At 40.2% G+C, this 20,751-nt stretch overlaps 1 protein-coding gene across 1 annotated transcript in view; it reads right to left on the bottom strand.

Moving 5' to 3' along the window:
* The window catches only part of rnmt (RNA (guanine-7-) methyltransferase), a 47,678-nt gene that overhangs the window by 12,498 nt on the left and 14,429 nt on the right, over positions 1-20,751 (bottom strand). Inside the window, exons 5-8 of the mRNA XM_060824513.1 lie at positions 18,536-18,717; positions 14,754-14,918; positions 13,141-13,258; positions 6,506-6,607 (exon numbers count right to left, since the gene is read on the bottom strand). Coding sequence (XP_060680496.1) covers positions 6,506-6,607; positions 13,141-13,258; positions 14,754-14,918; positions 18,536-18,717 — 567 coding nt within the window. The remainder of the gene's footprint in view (positions 1-6,505; positions 6,608-13,140; positions 13,259-14,753; positions 14,919-18,535; positions 18,718-20,751) is intronic.

The raw sequence follows: 20,751 nt of genomic DNA, 5'->3' as shown, positions 1-20,751 counted from the left end.
TGTGCGAAGATTTGTAGCTCGGGTGCTTGTTGTAGTGGTTCTGTTCGCCGAGCTGGAAGTTTTTGTTGCAAACGTTTCGTCCCCTGGCTAGGAGACATCATCAGTGCTGTGGAGCCTCCTGCGAAGCGCTTCTTTGATGTTTCTTCCGGCATTTATAGTGCGGCAAGGACAGACCACTATAAATGCCGGAAGAAACATCAAAGAAGCGCTTCGCAGGAGGCTCCACAGCACTGATGATGTCTCCTAGCCAGGGGACGAAACGTTTGCAACAAAAACTTCCAGCTCGGCGAACAGAACCACTACAAAATAAAATTACAATTGAGGAAAACGGAGTTAGGAGATAAAGGAGAGGATGCAAAGAGAAAGGGGGATGGTTCTTAATTGAGCAAAAAGAGAGAATTTGAACTTGAAGCTGCGACTTAGTCAGCAAAGTCAAGTTAACAGGATAGAGATTTTAAAAGAGAAGGTAGTGATATATACAAATATGTCAAAACTCTGTCACATTTTGATGAGAAAAATGCTGAAACCTTGTTATGTCATTTGAAAATTGGCTCGGCAGATGGGGTGGTCTTAGGATTTATGGGTAATGTTAGTACAGACTAAACTGGTAGGTAGAGCTAGTGAGGTATTTGCCACGCTGTCAGATGAGGGATTAAGAGATTATGAAGAGGTCAAACAGGCTACTTTAAGTGCTTGTAAATTGGTACCAGAAGCATATAGACAGTAGTTCAGAAACACAAAGGAACAAGGTCAGATTTATGTTGAGTTCGAAAGAATTAAATAGTCATTTTGATCAATGGATGCGTGCTTTAAGAATAAATAGGGCCTTTAAGGCTCGAAAAGAGATTATCCTGCTGGAGGAGTTTAAAAACGCACTTCCAGAGATGTTAAGGATTCACATGGAGGAACAGAAAGTTCAGAATGTGAGAAGGGCAGCAGAATTAGCAGATGAATACATGTTGGTGCACAAGACAAGCTTCCAGCCAGAATTTTGTTCTGTGAGGGATAGAAGTTGGGAAAAGGGAAGATCCTACACTACAAAACCAAGGGTAGAGAACACCAGTAAAAACTTACCACAGATTAAAAAAGAAGTCCAAGAGGGTGGAAAGGAGGTGAAAAGCCTCTGATATTTTCACTGTAATCAAGTGGGACACAGAAAATTACAGTACCAGTGGTTTCAGAAGGACAGTGGGAAAAAGGTGTTTTCACTGCTAGAAAGTGGGACACGTAAAGTCATAGTCCTGGTCGTTAAAGAAAGGCACTGTGGGAAAAGGCGTGGTAAAAGAAGCTAAGCCAGTGGCATTAATGAAGGTAGTTAAGGAAAACCCATGAAGAGCCAAGGAGCTGCAGGTGAGCAGAGAACCTAGGCAGGGGCTGGGTATGGAGTTAGTACCTGATCTCTACAAAGAATTCACCTCAGTGGGTAACGTTTACTCAAAGAACAGGGGGAGAAGGACAACAAGTTATAATTTTGAGAGATGCACGATCTAACCAGTCGCTGATAGTAAGAGATGAGCAAATATGCACTCTTTCTGATCTGTTACCCGAGTGTGTTGCAATTTGTCGGATAGATGGGCAGGTTAGTGGGAGTGATTTGACAGAGTGTCAGTTCCAGGATTTCAGTTTGTTCTTGGTAACAATTTGGCAGGAACAAAGGTGAAAGTGACACCCCTTGTGGAGAAGCCCAAGGAAGATCAAGAAACTGAGTTAAAACTGAAATATCTTGGTATTTCCCCAGACTGTCCAGTAACCAGATCCCACTATTACACGTGCAGCCAGCACAAAGCAAAAACTAAGAGAGATGAAGGAGTTGAGGTTCAGTGAGGGCACACCTGTATGCTATAATGTTGCAGTAGTCCTGAAAAGCCAAGGAACTTGCAACAGTAAGGCAAAACAATCAAAAGTATACATATGGATGCATATTCCAAAAAGGAGGCAGAGAATATTCCTGACAATTATTATCTGAAAGATAAAATTCCAAGATGGAAATGGAGTCCAGTGCAGAGGAGAAATGGACCAAAGTGCACCAGATTGTGTTGCCGGTAGCATACAGACAAGAAGTGTTATGGGTAGCACATGAACTACCTGTAGGAAGTCACCTGGGGGCACAAAAGACTCGGGCTAAGGTACAAAAGCATTTTTACTGGCCTGGAACGCACAAAGATATGGTTAGCTTACCATACGTGTTATACATGTCAAATGGTAGGTAAGCCACATGCAGTAATAAAACCAGCGCCTTTGTTGCCAATTCCCACACTTGACAAACCTTTCACATGAATTATAATTGATTGTGTAGGTCCCCTCCCAAGTCTAAAAGTGGGAACCAGTATTTGTTAACCATAATGGATGTGTCTACCAGATTTCCGGAGGCAATTCCGGAATGGGTGGTCGAGGGGTTGGTAGCTTTCTTCACACAGTATGGGATACCCAGAGAGATCCAGTGAGACCAATGGTCAAATTTTACTGCAAGGCTGTTTGGGGTGGTTATGGACAGCTTCGGTATACAGCACTCATCCTGAATCCCAGGGAGCTTTAGAAAGATGGCATCAGACCTTGAAAACCATGTTGACAGCATACTATCAGATTACCCAAGTGATTGTATAAAGGTATCCCATTCGTATTGTTTGCCATTACAGATGCCCCAAACAAATCTACTCCGTTCACTCCCTTTAAGTTAATATTCAGACATGAAGTGAGAAGCCCCTTGAAATTAATTAAAGAAAAATTGACAGGACTAAAGTCGGGGATCTCACACTTAGATTGTATATTGGAGGTGAGGGAGGGATTAAATGAAGTAGGTGAGTTAGCTAAACAGCACATAAAGAGGACACAGTATAGAATGATGCAGGTGGCAGATAAAAGCTCTGAGACTCGGACGTTTTCCTGAGGGGATGGCGTGTTAGCACTGTTACCAGTAATAGGAGATCACTTCAAAGTCAGGTTTAGTGGCCCCTATCAAATTGAGAAAAAGTTGAGTCAGGTGAACTATCTAGTGAAGATGCCAGTTAGAAAAAAGGTATCGGGTATGTCATGTGAACATGCTGAAACTGTATCATACGATAGAGTAAGAACTGGAGAAACAGGTGTTAGTTGCAACTCTACAGAGTGAAGAATCAAATCCAGACGATGTGGATTTTGATGTGCCTCAAAATCGATTTAAAAAATAAAAAGTCCTTGATGAGTGGGATAGGTTAAACTATCTGTCTCAATTGAAAGATATTCTCTCAACGCAATTGAAAGATTTGTTACTGCAGAATAAGGACATACATAAGAATCAGATGGGGAAGATTAATGCATGAAGTAGACATGGGGAATACAGTTCCGATAAAACAACACCCCTATCGGCTTAATCCTTTCAAAGCCAGACAGGTCCCAGAAGGAGATGGAGGTTATGCTTGAGAAGGATGCCATCAAACCAAGTCAGAGCGAGTGGAGTTCACCAATCATCTTACTTCAAACTAGACGGACTCAACAATTTTACATGGATTATCGAAAGGTCAAAGCCGTTACAAAAATCAGACTTACATCCAATTTGGAGATTGGAGGACTGAATCGAGAAAGTCGGATAAGCCAGTTACATCACCAAGTTAGACTTACTGCGTGGTTGCTGGCAGGTAGCTTTATCAAAGACAGTAAAAGAAATTTCTACATTTGTAACCCCAAATGGGCTGCATCAATTTAAAGTGATGCCCTCTGGAATGAAGAATGCACTTGCCACATTCCAAAGACTCACGAACAGAGTTGTGGCTGGGTTAACAAACAGTGCAGTCTACTTGGATGATGTAGTAGATCTTCACTAAGTCCTGGAAAGATGACATGGTAGAGTTGGCAGAGCTCTTTGAATGACTACGAGAAGCAAAACTGGAGAGAAACTTAAACAAAACTGAATTCGTAAAAGCACAGGTGATATTCTTGGGACAAAACATCAGTCATGGAAGGTTGACCCCACGGAATGCAAAGATGCAGGCTATCAAGGATTTTCGATGACCAACCTCTAAGAAAGAGGTGCTTTGATTCTTAGGACTCAGCGGATTCTATCCAAAATTTGTTCCAAACTTCAGCGGTGTAATGGCATCATTTCAGTGGACAGAACAATGCCAGGAGACATTCAACCATTTCAAAGCAATATTAACCACTGCACCAGTTCTAGCTACTCAAAGCTTTTCAAATCCTTTTAAAGTTGCCATCGACGCTACTGACATAGGAGTTGGAGCTGTACTGCTACAGGACAATGATGATGGGATTTAACTGCCAGTTGGTTACTTTTTGAAGATACTCCACATCCAGCAGAGGAAATACTCCACGATCGAAATAGTAGTATTGAATTTGGTCCGGGCCTTACAACATTTTAATGTGCATGTGACGAATAATTTGTCAAAGAATATTGTGCACACTGATCACAATCCCCTTATATTCTTAACACTTTAAAGACAAGAATGTGAGATATTTCATTGGAGTCGTATATTACAAACTTTTAATTTAAGAATCATATGTGCTGTAGGTTGGAAGAATGTAATCACAGACGCATTATCGCAGACTTAACTGAAAGTTTATGTGAGATTTGTCTTTATCCAACTTTTTTTACACATATATGGGAAATAGTTGAGGCGAACTTAGATTAAACGTTATCTGTATGTTATGCCAATGTATTTAAAGAATAGAAAAAAAAAATCTTTTCATTATGTTGGTTCTTTATTTTCTTAAGGGGAAAGGTGTTATGAAGGTGTAAGGGCTACTGTACCTTTAAGAGAGTTGAAAGCTAGCAAGGACTTGGAGAGTAAGTGTGTCTGGAACAAGGTAACATTGTAATGCTTAGTCAGAACAGCTCACACTGGCTGGGTTGCCATGAGACACAAACAAATTCAAATTCGGCCGATCAGTTTAAAAAACGCCCCAAGATACCAATTAAACGATCCAATGCTTTGGGGCATAAAACCGGAAAAAATTGAACAGTTGAGAGAGAACTGCCAACAGACCAACCGATGTAGGAAGCTAGTAAGAACTCTGAGAGGTACCTGTCTGGGGAAGGAGTTTGCGCAGAGAAAAAAACATTGACACCAACCTGGAGAGCAAACTTACAGAGGAAGATACAAGGAGAAGATTCGACAGCTGGCTGGTTTTAAAATTTGAAAATTTTGGTAAATCTTAAATAGGGTTTTATCAGACCAGTATTGTAGAGGGGAATGAACAAGATGGATTTAAACAAATGAGTTATAAATAGTTATTAGTCAATTTCTGTCTCTTAGACTTGAGCAAAAAGTTGTTAATTTTTACTTTGAATAGTAGCTCTTTGACTCTCGAATTTTCACAAATTATAGGACAGGGTAAATCTTGTGTTGCAGGTTTAAATTAGCGGGGGAGGGGGGTTTACCCCATTACGCAACACAGGAAACAAACAGTAGGCATATATGGGTATTTTCCTGAATGCCAGGCAGTGACTAGTGGGGTAACACACTGTTTGGTACTCTGACCCAGCTATTATATATGTAATGACTAAATGAGGGAACTGTAATATCTCAATTTGCAGATGACACAAAGCTGGGTGGAAGGGTGAGCTGTGAGGTGGATGCAGAGATATTGCAGTGTGTTTTGGGTAGGCTGAAAGACTGGGCAAATGCATGACAGATGCAGTGTAATGTGGAAAAATGTAAGATTATCCACATTGGTATCAAACAAAGAGAGGCAGATTATTTTTTGAATGACTTGAGGGAGGGGAATGTTCAAGAGCTGGGTGCCTTCATGTACTAGTCGCTAAAAGCGTCGGTGCAGAAAGCAAGGAAGGCAAAATATATATTGGCCTTCATAGGAAGAGGATTCGTCTACAGGAGCACAAATGCCTTGCTGCAATTATTAAGTGCACTGGAAAGCCACATCTGGAATACTCTGTGCAGTTTTGGTCTCTTTAATTGAGGAAGCATATTCTTGCAATGGCTGAGTACAGCAAAGGGTTACCAAATTCATTCTGGGCAGTACTAGCATATGAGGAGGAAGGACTGAATCAGTTTCAGTTATATTCACTGGAGTTTAGAAGAATGAAAAGAATCTTACAGAAACTTGTAAAATTCTAACAGAATTGGACAAGTTAGATGTGGATGTTCCTGATGGTTGGGGAGTCCCGACCTGAGGTCATAGTTTTAAGATAAGTTTTAAGACTGAGATGAGGAAAAATTTCTACACCCAGAGTGGTGAGCCTGTGGAATTCTCTGCAAGATTCCTTTAGTGTTTCAAATTGCCAAAGTATTTCCTCATTTAGAAAATAGTTTATACCTCTAGTCTTCTGCATAATCCCACACTTTCTCACAATGCATTCCATTTGATACTACTTTACCCACTCTCCTAGTCCTGTACAAAGTCCTTCTGCAGTCTCCATGCCTCAACATCACCTCTCCCTCCATCTATCTTTAACAATTGACATAAGTTTGCAGATGAGACAATGTTCATTTAGCTTCAAGATAGATTAATTAGATAATTAATTACATTAAACAAAGGAACTATTCAAACCTACAAGTGGCAGTATTGCTTGTGGGTTCTTCAGGTAATCTTCTGCATGCACATAATCCTGCTGGTTAAATGTTGGATTACCTTTATTCTCTGCACTAGGATATTGCTGAAAAATACAACCAAATATTGTATAAGTAATATGACAAAAAAAAGTGTTTTAAAACACATTATCCATGTTGAAAACCTACATTTTTTAAAAAAAGACAATTAGAAAACCAGGCTCAGAAAACAGATTAATTAATAAAATGACTTTTCACTCCTCAGCACTGACGTTGGAAGAAAACCTATCATAACAGAACCCAAACAAATCTTCTTCTGTTGCATCCAGTGTAGTAAGAGGTGTATATTATCATTTAAAATTTGTATTTTGGAGACAAAAATAGACTTATGGTTTTAGTTCTGCAACAACAACTTTTTAACATTTGGAACCATGCAACAATTATGTAAATTTCAAGAAAACATGCAATTTTAGTTAAATGCCTCAGAATTCCAACAAGTTAATAAAGTGTTTCCAAAAGTTGAACTTTTCCAATGTAAAAAGAAAACAGACCAGGTGCCACTAGAAGTTTTAATTCAGTTCAGAAAGACAGCTTCATATCAACAAAGGGCAGGTTAGTATGTGAAGTTTCTAAGGTGTGAGAAGTGGAAGGAAGTTTCTAGGTCATCAAAACCAGCAAGAATCAATTAAGAGAAAGGAGAGAGTTAAGAAAGAGTTGCACTTCACTGGGATTGACCATATATCAAGAATATTACTGGGAAAAAGACAAACTTTGTTTTCCTTAAGATCTTACAAAACTATAACATATGTAACTTTTTGCATTATAGATTTGCGTTTTTTTTAATTTAAAAAAAAGCACAGCCTAGTGTGATTATGTTCTGGAATTAACCATCAAGGTGATCAAATGCAATAAACAAACTTATGATTTATGGAACCAGGTTTCACTTGAAATCCGATTTGTGATTAGCATCAGTGTGGATCGTAAAAGCAAGATGTAGGCATCACTAACTATGCTACAATTTACCATCTGTTCCTTAATTGTCCTTGAAGAAGTTGTATCGTGATCCATTTTTTAAAATCACTGCAGTCTATTTGAGGTAGTTACACTCAAAAATGTTGTTAGGGAGAGAGGCTCCAGGATTTGACCCAATAATACTGAGTGGAAGGCAATATAACTCCAAGTCAGGATAGTGTGAAAATTTTCTTGACAGGTTGGGAGGGGAGAGAGAGCCTGCTAGTGCTAGTCCTACGCGTCTACTGCACCAATCTTCGATACAGTAAAGATCATGGCTTTGGAAGAAGCGTTCATAAGCTGCTGCAGTATATCTTGAACATACTGCTGCCACTGAATGCCAGTGGAAGATGGAGTGAACAGTTAAGCTAATACATGGGGTGAAAGTCAAACAGGCTGTGTGAACAACCTGACCTCACAATGGAAGACAGCCATTGCTGGAATGGCTAAAGATGGTTAGGCCTCTGACACGATCCTGAGGAACTTCTGCAGTGATGTCTCGAACCATCTTCCTTTAGATTAGATTAGATTACTTAGTGTGGAAACAGGCTCTTCAGCCCAACAAGTCCACACCAACCCTCCGAAGAGCAACCCACCCAGACCCATTCCCCTACATTTAACCCTTCACCAAGCACCAAGGGCAATTTCGTAAGGCCAATTCACCTAACCAGCACATTTTTGGACTGTGGGAGGAAACCAGAGAAAACCCACGCAGACACGGGGAGAATGTGCAAACTCCATACAGACAGTTGCCCGAGGCGGGAATTGAACCCGGGTCTCTGGTGCAGTGAGGCAGCAGTGCTAAAACTAGTGGAGAGTTTCCATCAAACTACTTCTAACTCTAACCCCAGTTCTCTGAAAGCCGTAGAAAGCTGAAAGCTGTAATACTGTCATGAGCAGTCATTGTCATTAGACCTCTGGAATTTAGCTCCTTTGTACATGGATGGACCAAAGCCATACTGAGGTGTGTAGCAGAATGATCATTGCAAAATCCTGAGTAGTGATAAATTTTCACCCCTGGCTCAAAGTCCTTGCAAGTATCTCAGTCCTTGTCTTTTAATAGATTTTGCCCTCATTGAAGTTGGGACCATTAATGATGCTTCCTCTTCCCGAATGTCACTTTTCAAGGCCAGGTTAGGTAGATTATTGAAAATGAGAGTGTGAAGGAATATCTGAGCACAGGAAGATGGAATTGATGCCAGAGCCACAGACATAATCATACCGATTGAATGAACAGGGTCAAAAAGATCCAATTGGCTACTCATGGTCCACCAGGTAGTTATTTAAATATCCATGGCTGACGACAAAATGACAAGATTACACATCTTTGATACAGTTTCTTACAACTTCAGAGAGTGCTGTAAAGTTTCTTAGATCCAATGTGCATGATTCCACAGTAAAGTAAACCACTAACTTAATCAGTCTGTGATCCTTTGCGATTTCCTGCTCCCATCTGCACTGTCCACATTTAGAGGCCCACACTATCTTGGGATGGTCTAGAGCAGAACCCCTACACCTCCTTGTTCACAACAATCTTTTAGAAATCTAAAGGATATTGACACAGGTCTCCAGGAGTTAGGATACCGTCCCCTGCGCCCCATCTTGCTTTTGAACTGGCACAAAAGCACAATTACATTTCAGTAATCATTTGCCAAAAGAAAGCCAGTAATAAAAATATTGGTGTTATTCAAAATACAATCAGATTTCATGACAGCTGAGTCAACAAGCAAGTGAAATGCTGGCACAAATGGTTATTTCATGAATCTCTACAGTGTGGAAACAGGCCATTTGGCCCAACAAGTCCACACAGACTCTCCAAAGAGCATCCCACCCATACTCACCCATTATATTTCCGCATTTCCCATGGCTAATCCACCTAACTTATACAGAGGAACCTTGATTATCTGAAGGGCATGGGCAGGAAATATTTTGTTCGGTTAATCGAATTCTGGATAATATTTTGTCAAGCGTGACACGTTGTGATCTTGCCGAATAATCAGATATTCGGATAATCGAGGTTCCTCTGTATATCACTGGACACTGTGCAATTTAGCACTGACAGTCAACCTAAACTGGCAAATCTTTGGACAGAGAGGAAATCGGACTATTGGGAAGAAATCCATGCCAACGCAGGGAGAATATGCAAACTCCACGCATAGTCGCCTGAGGCTGGAACCAAACCCTGGTCCCTAGTGCTGTGAGATAGCAGTGCAAACCACAGAGCCACCGTGCCATCTGGTATCTTATGTTATCCATATCACAAAGCAGCACAGAAAGGAACAGCAAGACATTGTGACCTTCATCTCAAAAGAATTCAGGGGGTCATTTTAGGGATGATTTGGAGTTGCTGGTGTTGGACTGGGGTGGGCAAAGTTAAAAATCACATGACACCAGGTCATAGTCCAACAGCTTTATTTGGAAGCTCTAGCTTTCAGAGCACTGCTCCTTCATTAGGTGATCGTGATGAAGGAGCAGCACTCCGAAAGCTAGTGCTTTCAAATAAACCTGTTGAACTATAACCTGGTGTTGTGTGATTTTTAACTCATTCTAGGGAGACCTAGTAAAGTCAGAATCAAGCTGCAGTTAACAGAGATATCAAAACTTGAAGAATCCATTGGCACAAAATCTGCAATTTTGAATTTATGCCAGAAGATGTCAGCAGTGTGCTTTATAAACTGTGCCTCATTTATAAAGCATAATTATACTGAATTGAAGCACAAATTTAAAAAATATATTTATGATTGGGAGGACTTGAAAGTTTTTACTTACTTTTACTTGTCATTACCCCTTCTACTAAAACCCCTAAATAAATGTGCATCTAATGACAAAGATCTCAGATGAGAATACAACAAATCAGTGTATGCCTATGTTGGTCCAGTGTTACTCGATATGTTAATGAACAAGGTTACATTACTCCCTGACCAGGGAACTTTCCCCAATAGAAAAAGGAGACAGTTAGAATTCCACCGCTGGGGACATGCAGGTAGACTGGGAGAATCAGGATGATATTGGACCTCAAGGAAGAGACTTTGTGGAGTGCCTCCGAGGTGGATTCTTAGAACAGCGGGCTGGAGCCTACCAGGGAGAAGGCAATTCTGGATCTGGTATTGTGCAACGAACCAGAATTGATCAGGGACCTCAAAGTGAAGCAGCCATTGGGAAGTAGTGACCATAATACAATAAGCTTCAATCTGCAATTTGAGAGGGAGCGGGTACAATCGGAAGTGACAATATTTCTGTTGAATAAAGGGAACTATGGAGCTATGAGGGAGGAGCTGGCCAAAGTTCAATGGTGCAATACCTTAGCAGGGATGACAGTGGAGGAACAATGGCGGATATTTCTGTGTATAATGCGGAAGATGCAGGATCAGTTCATTCCAAAAAGGAAGATAGATCCTAGGAGGAAGCATTGGATGCCGTGGCTGATGAGGGAAGTTAAGAAATATATAAAGTTAAAAGAGAAAAAGTACAACATAGCAAAGATAAGTGGGAAAACAAAGGACTGGGAAGCTTTTAAAGAACAACAGAGGATTACGAAGAAGGAAATACGCAGAGAAAAAATGAGGTACAAAGGTAAACTGGCCAAAAATATAAAGGAGGATAGTAAAAGCTTTTTTAAGTATGTGAAAGGCAAAAAAATGGTTAAGACTAAAATTGGGCCCTTGAAGACAGAAATATATTATGGGGAACAAAGAAATGGCAGAAGAATTGAATTGGTACTTCAGATCTGTGTTCACTGGGGAAGACACAAGCAATCCCCCTGAGGTAACAGTGGCTGAAGGACCTGCACTTAAGGGAATTTATATTTGCCAGAAATTGGTGTTGGAGAGACTGTTAGGTCTGAAGGTTGATAAGTCCCCAGGGCCTGATGGTCTACATCCCAGGGTACTGAAGGAGGTGGCTCGAGAAATCGTGGATGCCACAAAGAAGAGGCGAAGAGGTTCTTCTGCAGCTGTACAGGGTCCTGGTGAGACCACACCTGGAGTACTGTGTGCAGTTCTGGTCTCCAAATTTGAGGAAAGACATTCTGGTTATTGAGGAAGTGCAGCGTAGGTTCACAAGGTCAATTCCTGGAATGGCAGGACTACCTTACGCTGAAAGACTGGAGCAACTGGGCTTGTATACCTTTGAGTTTCGAAGACTGAGATGGGATCTGATTGAGACATATAAGATTATTAAAGGATTAGACACTCTGGAGGCAGGAAACATGTTTTTGCTGATGGGTGAGTGCCTAACCAGAGGACACAGCTTAAAAATACGGGGTAGACCATTTAGGACAGAGATGAGGAGAAACTTCTTCACCCAGAAAGTGGTGGCTGTGTGGAATGCTCTGCCCCAGAGGGCAGTGGAGGCCCAGTCTCTGGATTCATTTAAGAAAGAGTTGGATAGAGCTCTTAAGGATAGTGGAATCAAGGGTTATGGAGATAAGGCAGGAACAGGATACTGATTAAGGATGATCAGCCGTGATCATATTGAATGGTGGTGCAGGCTCCTACTCCTGCACCTATTGTCTATTGACGTGTCTGTTAGTGTACAATTCACATTGGCTGCACCTCTTTTCATCTTGAAACACTCCTTGCATTGAGAATTTGTTTTCTTACCTCCTTTTTAAAATACTGAGATTTTAAGTCACAAGTCAAAACCTGAGTTGTTAAAAAGCTTCTGGTTGTTTGTGCACTGTATAGTTTAATCCATGGTGCTTGCTAAGCCTCTTTCAACAACAATGACATCTATCAACTAAACCGTCTAGGTGTTCTGGAAATCTCTCTGCAGCAGCATACCTTCATTAAAGTTGCATTCACATACCCACAAACCACATTTCAGTTTCATAGGGCTCACTTTATAGAATTTAAATCTAGTTTTATTTGTTTGCTGTCCAAGTTCAACTTATTAGAGCCCAGCTGCTGTGGTGGAATTTAAATACACATTCCCATTTCCTTTCACACTTATCATCTCCATTTAAAATATTTAGTACATCTGAGAGGAGAATCAACCACACTGCTAATGGTCTGGAGCTACCCATCAGCCATTTTCATAAGGATGGCACAATTCCTTTCCCGGAAGACAACAGTGAACCAAACAGGAAGTGTAGTCATCAATACTGAAATACAACATATATAACATCACCTTTAGATTCAGAAGAGAAGTTTGTGGATTCCAAACAGCGCTGATTTCTGCCAAATTAACACCAAAGCTTTTTATCTTCACTGTATTATGCCCTGGAAACCAGGAATACAAAGGGAACCTTTTGGAAAAACCCTGAAATTTTAATTCTGATTTTAAACTTTCACATGCCTGGTTTGCTAGTTTCCTCCCACTGTCCAAAGATATGCAAGATGTGCCATGCTAAATTTCCCATAGTGTTCAGAGATGTGCAGGCTTGGTGGGTTAGGGAAATGCAGGAGTAAGAGGATGGGTCTGGGTGAGATGCTGTTCAGTGTGTACCCACTGGGTCAAACAGCCTGTTTCCACACTGTAAGGGTTCTATGATTCTACGAAGCCCTCATGTCAAATCTCACACTGCAAACTTTCCATTTCATGTATTTGACCATTAGCAAAAAGAAAAATCACCAAAAGGCCAGATGGTTTATCCAGTCCCACCCTATTATTAGCTATTGTTTTATATTACCTCTAACGCCTTCATTTTCTTCAGCAGCATTTTATGTTCCGAATTCTGGACTTTCTCTTTGAAAAACTCGGCAAAAGTTTTTTTTAAAACAAGCTTCATCTTGTGCTTTTTAGCCATCCTAGAAGGACAAAGACCAATTTAAACAGCTGCTACACCTTTACAATGAGTAATTATACTGAAAGGAGCTCACCTCCTGGCCAAACCAGCAGACAATAATGCATTGGTGAAGACCAGTATTCTTACACTGAGTTTGACTCTTATTGTTCAATTAACACACAAGCACATTTACTAACATGAAAATGCTCGCTTTAAACGTTTATTGCGAGAATACAGACCATGAGACAATAAAATGCTCTTTGGAATGTCTACAATCCAGCCTGAAATTAGATTCAAATATCTAAGTCCCCTTTTATATTTCCCAAAATATATTCACTACTTCAAAAGAATAGGTACATTAAATCTGAAAATCTTAAGTCAGTCACTTGCCTAAAACTGAAAACAAAAACAGGTCGCAAGACTGGTTAAGCAATTCATTTACGATAAATGATTAAGGGTAAACCGGTAGAAGATTCAAGGCAAATAAACAAGTTCATTTTCTCAAAAGTATTAACCGGTAGACCAAATAATAGAATAAATTGGAATAGTCCATGAAACCTTACGATTTAGCCTTGCAGAAAGTCACCAAAATGCTCAAACATTCTTCCAAAAGCGTGTGGCCCTCAACCTGGTCCTTACAGTACGAGTAACCTCAGCAGCTTACTTTTCACCATGCAGTGTCTCACTGTTCCTGCCAACGTACAACTACAGTGGCTAATACTCCTGATAGTCAGTTACTTTGCATCAGTGGCTCAGTTGTAGCACATCACCTACAAGTCAGAAGGTTATGTCCCCCTTTGGAGACTTGGCTTCAGAAACCTCAGGTGACACTCTAAAGCAGTCTTTACAGTGCAGTGCCCTGTCAGTGGTGTCACCTTTGGACCTTAAACTAAAGTCCCGTTTAACGAGGGGTTATAAAAGATCCTAGTGCACAATTTCAGATTTGTGCGAAAATTTTCTCTGGTGTCATAGCCAATATTTATCTCTGAATTGATATCATCTCAAAAACAAATTATCTGGTCATTATCCATGCGATTGTGGAAGCTTGAGAGAGCAAAGAGAGTTGCTTATATTTTCATTTACAGTGACTATAACAGTTAGTCATTGGCACGAGGATGCTCAGAGCTCATGACAAGCTCCATATAGATGCATGTACTACCTTTCTCTCACACTGCCAGAGAAATATCGGTTACCATTGAGTATAAGAGCAATGTTTCTCAGGAATTGAACTGAAGGAATCAATGTGACTGCTGTTTGGGACTGCTGACGTTTATACTCTATGCTTTACTGGAATAGTGTAATAAAATAAAACTACTTGAAACATTATAGGTTTCATCTTAGTTAAAGGTTATATTCTAACAATTAAGGCAACACAATTGTTGAAATCTAATGTTTTAGCTTTTGCCTCTGTTTCTACCAAATGTACCCAAATTTCCAAATACAAAAGTGGTCAGCCAACATTAGAAATCTAAGGCTGTAATACAGAATTAGAACTGCTTTCTCGACAAATAACTTACTCTTCAAACAGTGGAAAATAAACAAGGAATTCAGGGACGTTAACTACTCCTTCCAAGCTAAAGTCATACTGGCAGCCAAAGAGTGGGTATTCGCCTTTCTTTTGAAACGTTACACTGTATAATTCATTTCCAAATGAGCTGGTTTCTGATGCTTCCAAACGTTTTCTGAAGAGGAAAGAAACATATTGAAGCAATACCAATAAATAAATAAAATCTGACAATTGCATGGTCACTGTCATAATTCACTAAATTCAGGACTGGAAACGAACTAACTCAACTGTAACGCATAAAATCTAGAAGCATCTATTGTTGGGTGAAACAAAGCCAAATGCAGAGTGGTCAAAGAGGTGAAAACATAGAAAAGAAGACGACTGGGAAATTTGGCCATTAAAGCCTGCTCCACTATTCAAACCAATCAACTCAGTACCCTGTTCCCACTTTCTACCCATAGTCTTTGATCCCTTTAGCCCCAAGAATTTCATCTAACTTCAAAGTAAACATTCGATGTTTTGGATGCAACTGCCTTCTTTGGGAGACAATTCCACAGATTCACCACTCTCTGGGTGAAAACATTTCTCACCTAGGTCCTAAATGGCCTACCTCTTACCTTAGACTGTGACCCCTGGTTCTGGACTCCCAGGTCATTGGGAACACTGTTCGGTCCTGTTGAAACTTTATAGGTTTCTATGAGATCACCCCATATTCTTCTAAATTCTAAATGAATGCAAGTCCTAATATATCCAGTTATGTCATCCCAGGAATCAGTCTGGTAAACCTTCCTCACACTTCCTCCATAGCTAGGACACCTTTCTCAGATAATAAGCTCAAAATTGCACACAATATTCTAGGTGTGATCTCACCAAGGCCCCATACAATTGCAGCAAGACATCCCTACTCCTGTACTTAAATTCTCTTGCTTTTAAAGTCAACATAACAATTGCTTTCTTAATCTGCTTGTTTACTTTCAGTGAATGGTGTACAAGGACTCCCAGGTCTGATTGCTCCTCCATCTTTCCCAATCTATCACCATTCAACTTAATAACTTAAAAGTTCCAGCAAGGAATTAAGAATGCAAATGACTCATTCCCTATCAGGGAGGTTTGAGTACATATGGCTCATATCCCCAGAGTCTAGAAAAACAAGAATCATTAAATATATAATATTCTTAAGAAGTTTGACTGGGTGGATACTGGGAGAATGTTTCTCTGGACAGAGAATCGACAGCTAGTAGCTCACATTTCCAAAGTGGGGAGGTGGACGAGAAGAGGACACGCATCATTTTGGTTGGGGACAAGGAGACAGCTTCTGATTGAGATGACCGTGAATCTGGAATGGTCTACCCTATAAAAGGAACTAGATGCTCAAGGATTAAGGGGCTACTTTTTCAGTTCTGCTTTCTCTCCACAGAAGCTGCCAGACCAGCAATTTCTGTTGTCATTTCAGTTTTCCAGCATCTTTAGTTTGTTGTTTTTGACAGGATTTTCTCTAGAAAGGAAACCAAGGAATACTGTATCATTGAGAAAGGTGGCTTGGAGGTAGAAGGTGAAGCATAATCTTATTAAATGATTGAATCTATTCAATAGATCAGATGTCTACTCCTATTTATAATCTTAAACACAATTAAGCCCATAAATGCAGTTAATTTAGCCTAAATAGCTATTTCTTACAGTCAGCCAGAGGATGTGGACATCACTGGCACTAACTTACCTATTATCTAATAGCAGTTGGGCTTGTTGAACAATTAGGTTAATGAGCTGAAGTGTGGCAAATGGAATTTAATTTGGATTAGTGAGGTATTACGTCTTTTTTTTTGTTTTCCCAAAATGTGACTTATTCAATTAAAAGTAGAGCTTTGGGTAGTGTTGTAGAACAGAGACCAGGTTCAGGTACATCATTCTTTAAAGTTTGCACCACATGTGGATAAGAAGCTTTTAGCCTCCTTGCCTTCATTGTGCAGATCTTTGAACACAGGAGTTGGGACATTATGTTGAGGTTGTGCAAGATGTTGGTGAAGCCTCTTCTGGAGCAGTGTGTCTAGTTCTAGTTACCCTGTTATAGTAAGGACGTTGTTAAGCTGGAGAAGGTTCAGAAGAGATTTAGCAGAATGTTACTGGGAATGGAGGGTTTGAGTTATAAGGTAAGGCTGGACAGCCTGGGAGTTTTTCCACATGAGTACAGAGGGTTGAGAGGTGACATTGTAGATGTTTATAAAATAATGAGGGGTATAGATAAGGTAAATGGCACATGCCTCTTCCCTATGGTGGAGAATTCAAGACTAGAGGGCACATTAAGGTGAGAGGAATCATAGAATCCCTACAGTGTGTAAAACAGGCCCTTCAGCCCAACAAATCCAAACTGACCCTCGGAAGAGTGCCCCACCCAGACCAGTTTCCCTATTACTCTACATTTACCCCTGAACTAATGCACCTAACCTACATATCCCTGAACACTACGAGCAACTTAACATGGACAATTCACCTAAGCTGCACATCTTGAGATATGGAGCATCAGGGAGAATGTATAAACTCCACACAGAATCGCCCAAGGCTGGAATCGAACCCAGGTCCCTGGAACTATGAGGCAGCAGTGCTAATCACTGAGCCACCATGCCACCCCTTAAGAAAAATTTTCAAAAGACATGAAGCAACTTTTGTTTTGTTTTTAAAACAGTGTTTCGTATGTAGAATGAACTTCCAGAGGAATTGGTGGATGTGGGTACAGTTACAACGTTTAAAAGACATTTGAATAAGTACATGAATAGGAAAGGTTTGAAGGGATATCTTTCAATTAATGGGCAGATGTGACTAACTTAGTTAGGGATTATGGTGATACAGACTGGTTGAACTCAAGGGTCTGTTTCCGTGCTGTATGACTTTTATGCCTCTATAACAGCTCTAATCTGTAGAGAAGACGCTATTTGGTAGAGACCTCCAGATGTTTGACTCAGCCATGGCGGTTCAAGTCAGAACTGCGTACAAAATGGGGAGCTATTGCTCCTGTTCTTGGAAAACAAATGTATAAAATGCACTTATTATATGCTGAAGGAAGTGGATATTTAGGAAAACGCTAGAGGTACCTATCAAGTTAGCTGCTTCAACTATCTGTTGAAGCTAGAGTCTAGGAGGAAGTCAATTCATCACATTCCCAAAAATGGTGAGCCATTTACTACAGAATACTGAAAACAAGCAGGGAATTCAGTCCATAAATACAAGGAAAGTTACGAGCATATGTATTGATAAATCTACAAAAAGAAAAGCTATGTTTGGATCCAACATCAGAGATCAAAAAAAAGATATTGGATTATTTTTGGAAGATGAATCATGTTCAAACAAAAAAACTGTAGAACTTGGCAGCCAACATACTCCATCTATCTTTAAGTCTACTAGCCATAAAAAGGATAGGGCAATAAGAGTAGGTACAAAGACAACCAAGAAAAGACAATTTCAAAGAACAGTGAGTTGGATGAAGAGGTTAAGTTTTCACTGTTAGGATTAGACAATTAAACTACTTAAAAACTACTGGCTACCTACAGTAAAATATTCAAGTGTCAATTTACACATTAGCAAGAAGGAAACCAAAATATAACTTTTTCACCCAGAAGCTTCAGTTGTGGAACAAGATACCTCAGAAACAGTTTGAAGCTGAATGTAATAATATGCCTAACTAACTTCCTGGAAACTTAGATCTAATTTAGTATTTTCTCATTCAATCATTCCATTATTTCTTTCCTCCCATATTCATGCTCAAATTCTTGAAAAAATAAAACAAAAATTTAGACTTACACAAGTTCAAAAGCATTTGGCGTAGTTCCAATGAAGTATCCTCCAGGACGCAAGCGTTCACAGGCATTCTTCAGCATGGTGTCTGCCTGTTGTAATGTCTCAAATGAATAATGGTAGACAAACTGACAGCTGCAGATGTCAAAGACTATATCAGGATCGTGATATTTCTCAGTCAGTAACTCCTTTCAAAAAGGAAAAACAGCAAAAGCTGCATCAAAAGCAAAATACTGTCAACACTGGAAATTCCAAGTTGAAACAAAAGATGTTGGAAAAACTCAACAGCTCAAGCAGTATTTATGCAAGGAAATAGAGTTATTGTTTCAGGTCAAGTGAGCAAACATATTAAGCTGCATTCTTAGCATGTTCTAATTTTTAAAACTTTTTTTTTTAAAAGAGGAAATAGGGTTGTGGGGGCAGGGATTGTGGTCACATCACTGTTCTCTTAATCTAGAACCCCAGGCTAATAGGTGTCTCAGTGGTTAGCACGGCAGCCTACACACAGACAATCACCACAGGGTGGATCGAACCTGGCTCCCTGGTGCTGGAGTTTGCATGTTCTTCTCGTGTCCATGTAAGCTTCCTCCGGGTGCTCCAGTTCCTCCCACAATCCAAAGATGTACAGTTTAGGTGGGTTGGCTATGCTAACTGTCCCATAGCATGCAGGCCAGGTGAGTTAACTCTGGTAAATGTGGATTTAGGAGATAGGATGAGATGCTCTTTGATGGGTCGGTGCAAACTCACTGGGTAAATGACCTCCATCTATATTATAGAGATTCTGTGATTCTAATTTTCTGACAAAATCGGCTGAATTCCTACCATGGTAGATGGTGTCATTTGGATTCAATAAGACTCTGGAATAAAAGGCTTACCTAGTAGCAACATTGTTGATTGCTATAAAATCCTATCTGGTTCGTTAATGCCCAATAGGGAAGGAGATCTGTCATCCTTAAATTGTCTGGCCTACAAGTGACTCCAGAACCACTGTGTTGTTGATGCTGGGTAGTTAGGGATGGGCATTAAATGGGCACTGTTGCCCTAGCAAGCAACGCTCACGTCCCATGAACACTTTTTAAAATAGGCATTTTCCTGCTCACCTTATTTCCAAATGCCTTGAAGGTTATGTTGTGCCACACATCTGTGGGCAATCATTAAAGAGAATCAAACTGGATTTTTATTTTCCCACCTCACGGTTCTAGTCATGGGAAATCATTCCAGATTTCTCTAAGTGGGCAATATCTACAAGGAATCATGCACAGGAAATTTGCTAGACATTGTATCAGGCATGAATGGAGAAAGTGAGATTGATCTTCTTGCTGCAGAGAAGGTGAAGGGGAGATTTGGTCAAGGCTTTGAAAATACCGAAGTGGTCTGAGAGGGCGAGTCGAAGAAACCGCTTCCAGCATCAGAAGACTCAGTCATCAAAAGTTATAGTTTTAAGCAAATTTGCACAAGGATCACAGGTGACCAGGAAAAATGCCTACACTTATGTTTGAAAAGGTGATGGGAGTCGGTTCAATAATAAATTTTCAAAAGGGATCTAGATAAATATTAGAAAGTAAAAATTTTGACTTACAAGTGAGGAGAGGTCAAATTAGACTGCTCCAAAGAACCACAGACATAACTGGCCAAATAGTCTCCTTTACTGCCACTAGATTAGATTAGATTAGATTACTTACAGTGTGGAAACAGGCCCTTCAGCCCAACAAGTGAACACCGACCTGCCAAAGCACAACCCACCCAGACCCATTCCCCTACATTAACCCCTTCACCCAACACTACAGGCAATTTAGCATGGCCAATTCACCTAATCTGCACATTTTTGGACTGTGGGAGGAAACTGGAGAAAAGCCACGCAGACACGGGGAGAACATACAAACTCCACTAAATGGTTAGATTGTTAACTTCCATGACCACAAATCCAGGATCAATTAGAAAAATACTTCTGGTTCATTAATGCCATTTTAGGGAAGGAAATCTACCACCCTTATCTGGTTTGGCATACATGTGCTTCCAGGCCCACAGCAATGTGTTCAACTATCAACTGCCTTCTGAAATGGACAAGCAATGGACAGTTGTATCTAAATGCCACAAGGTCTCAAAAAGGAAAGAAACCAGATGGACTCTCTGGCATTGACCTAAGCAGCAGTAATGACAACCGCAAACTTATTCCCCCTCCCCCATCAATCCTACAAAGACCTCTTTACTAAGATCCTGGG

The sequence above is a fragment of the Hemiscyllium ocellatum genome, chromosome 4, assembly GCF_020745735.1.
Source record: "Hemiscyllium ocellatum isolate sHemOce1 chromosome 4, sHemOce1.pat.X.cur, whole genome shotgun sequence".
NCBI lineage: Eukaryota > Metazoa > Chordata > Chondrichthyes > Orectolobiformes > Hemiscylliidae > Hemiscyllium > Hemiscyllium ocellatum.
Note: the sequence above shows the minus strand (reverse complement) of the source record. Positions and strands in the feature narration are given on the sequence as shown.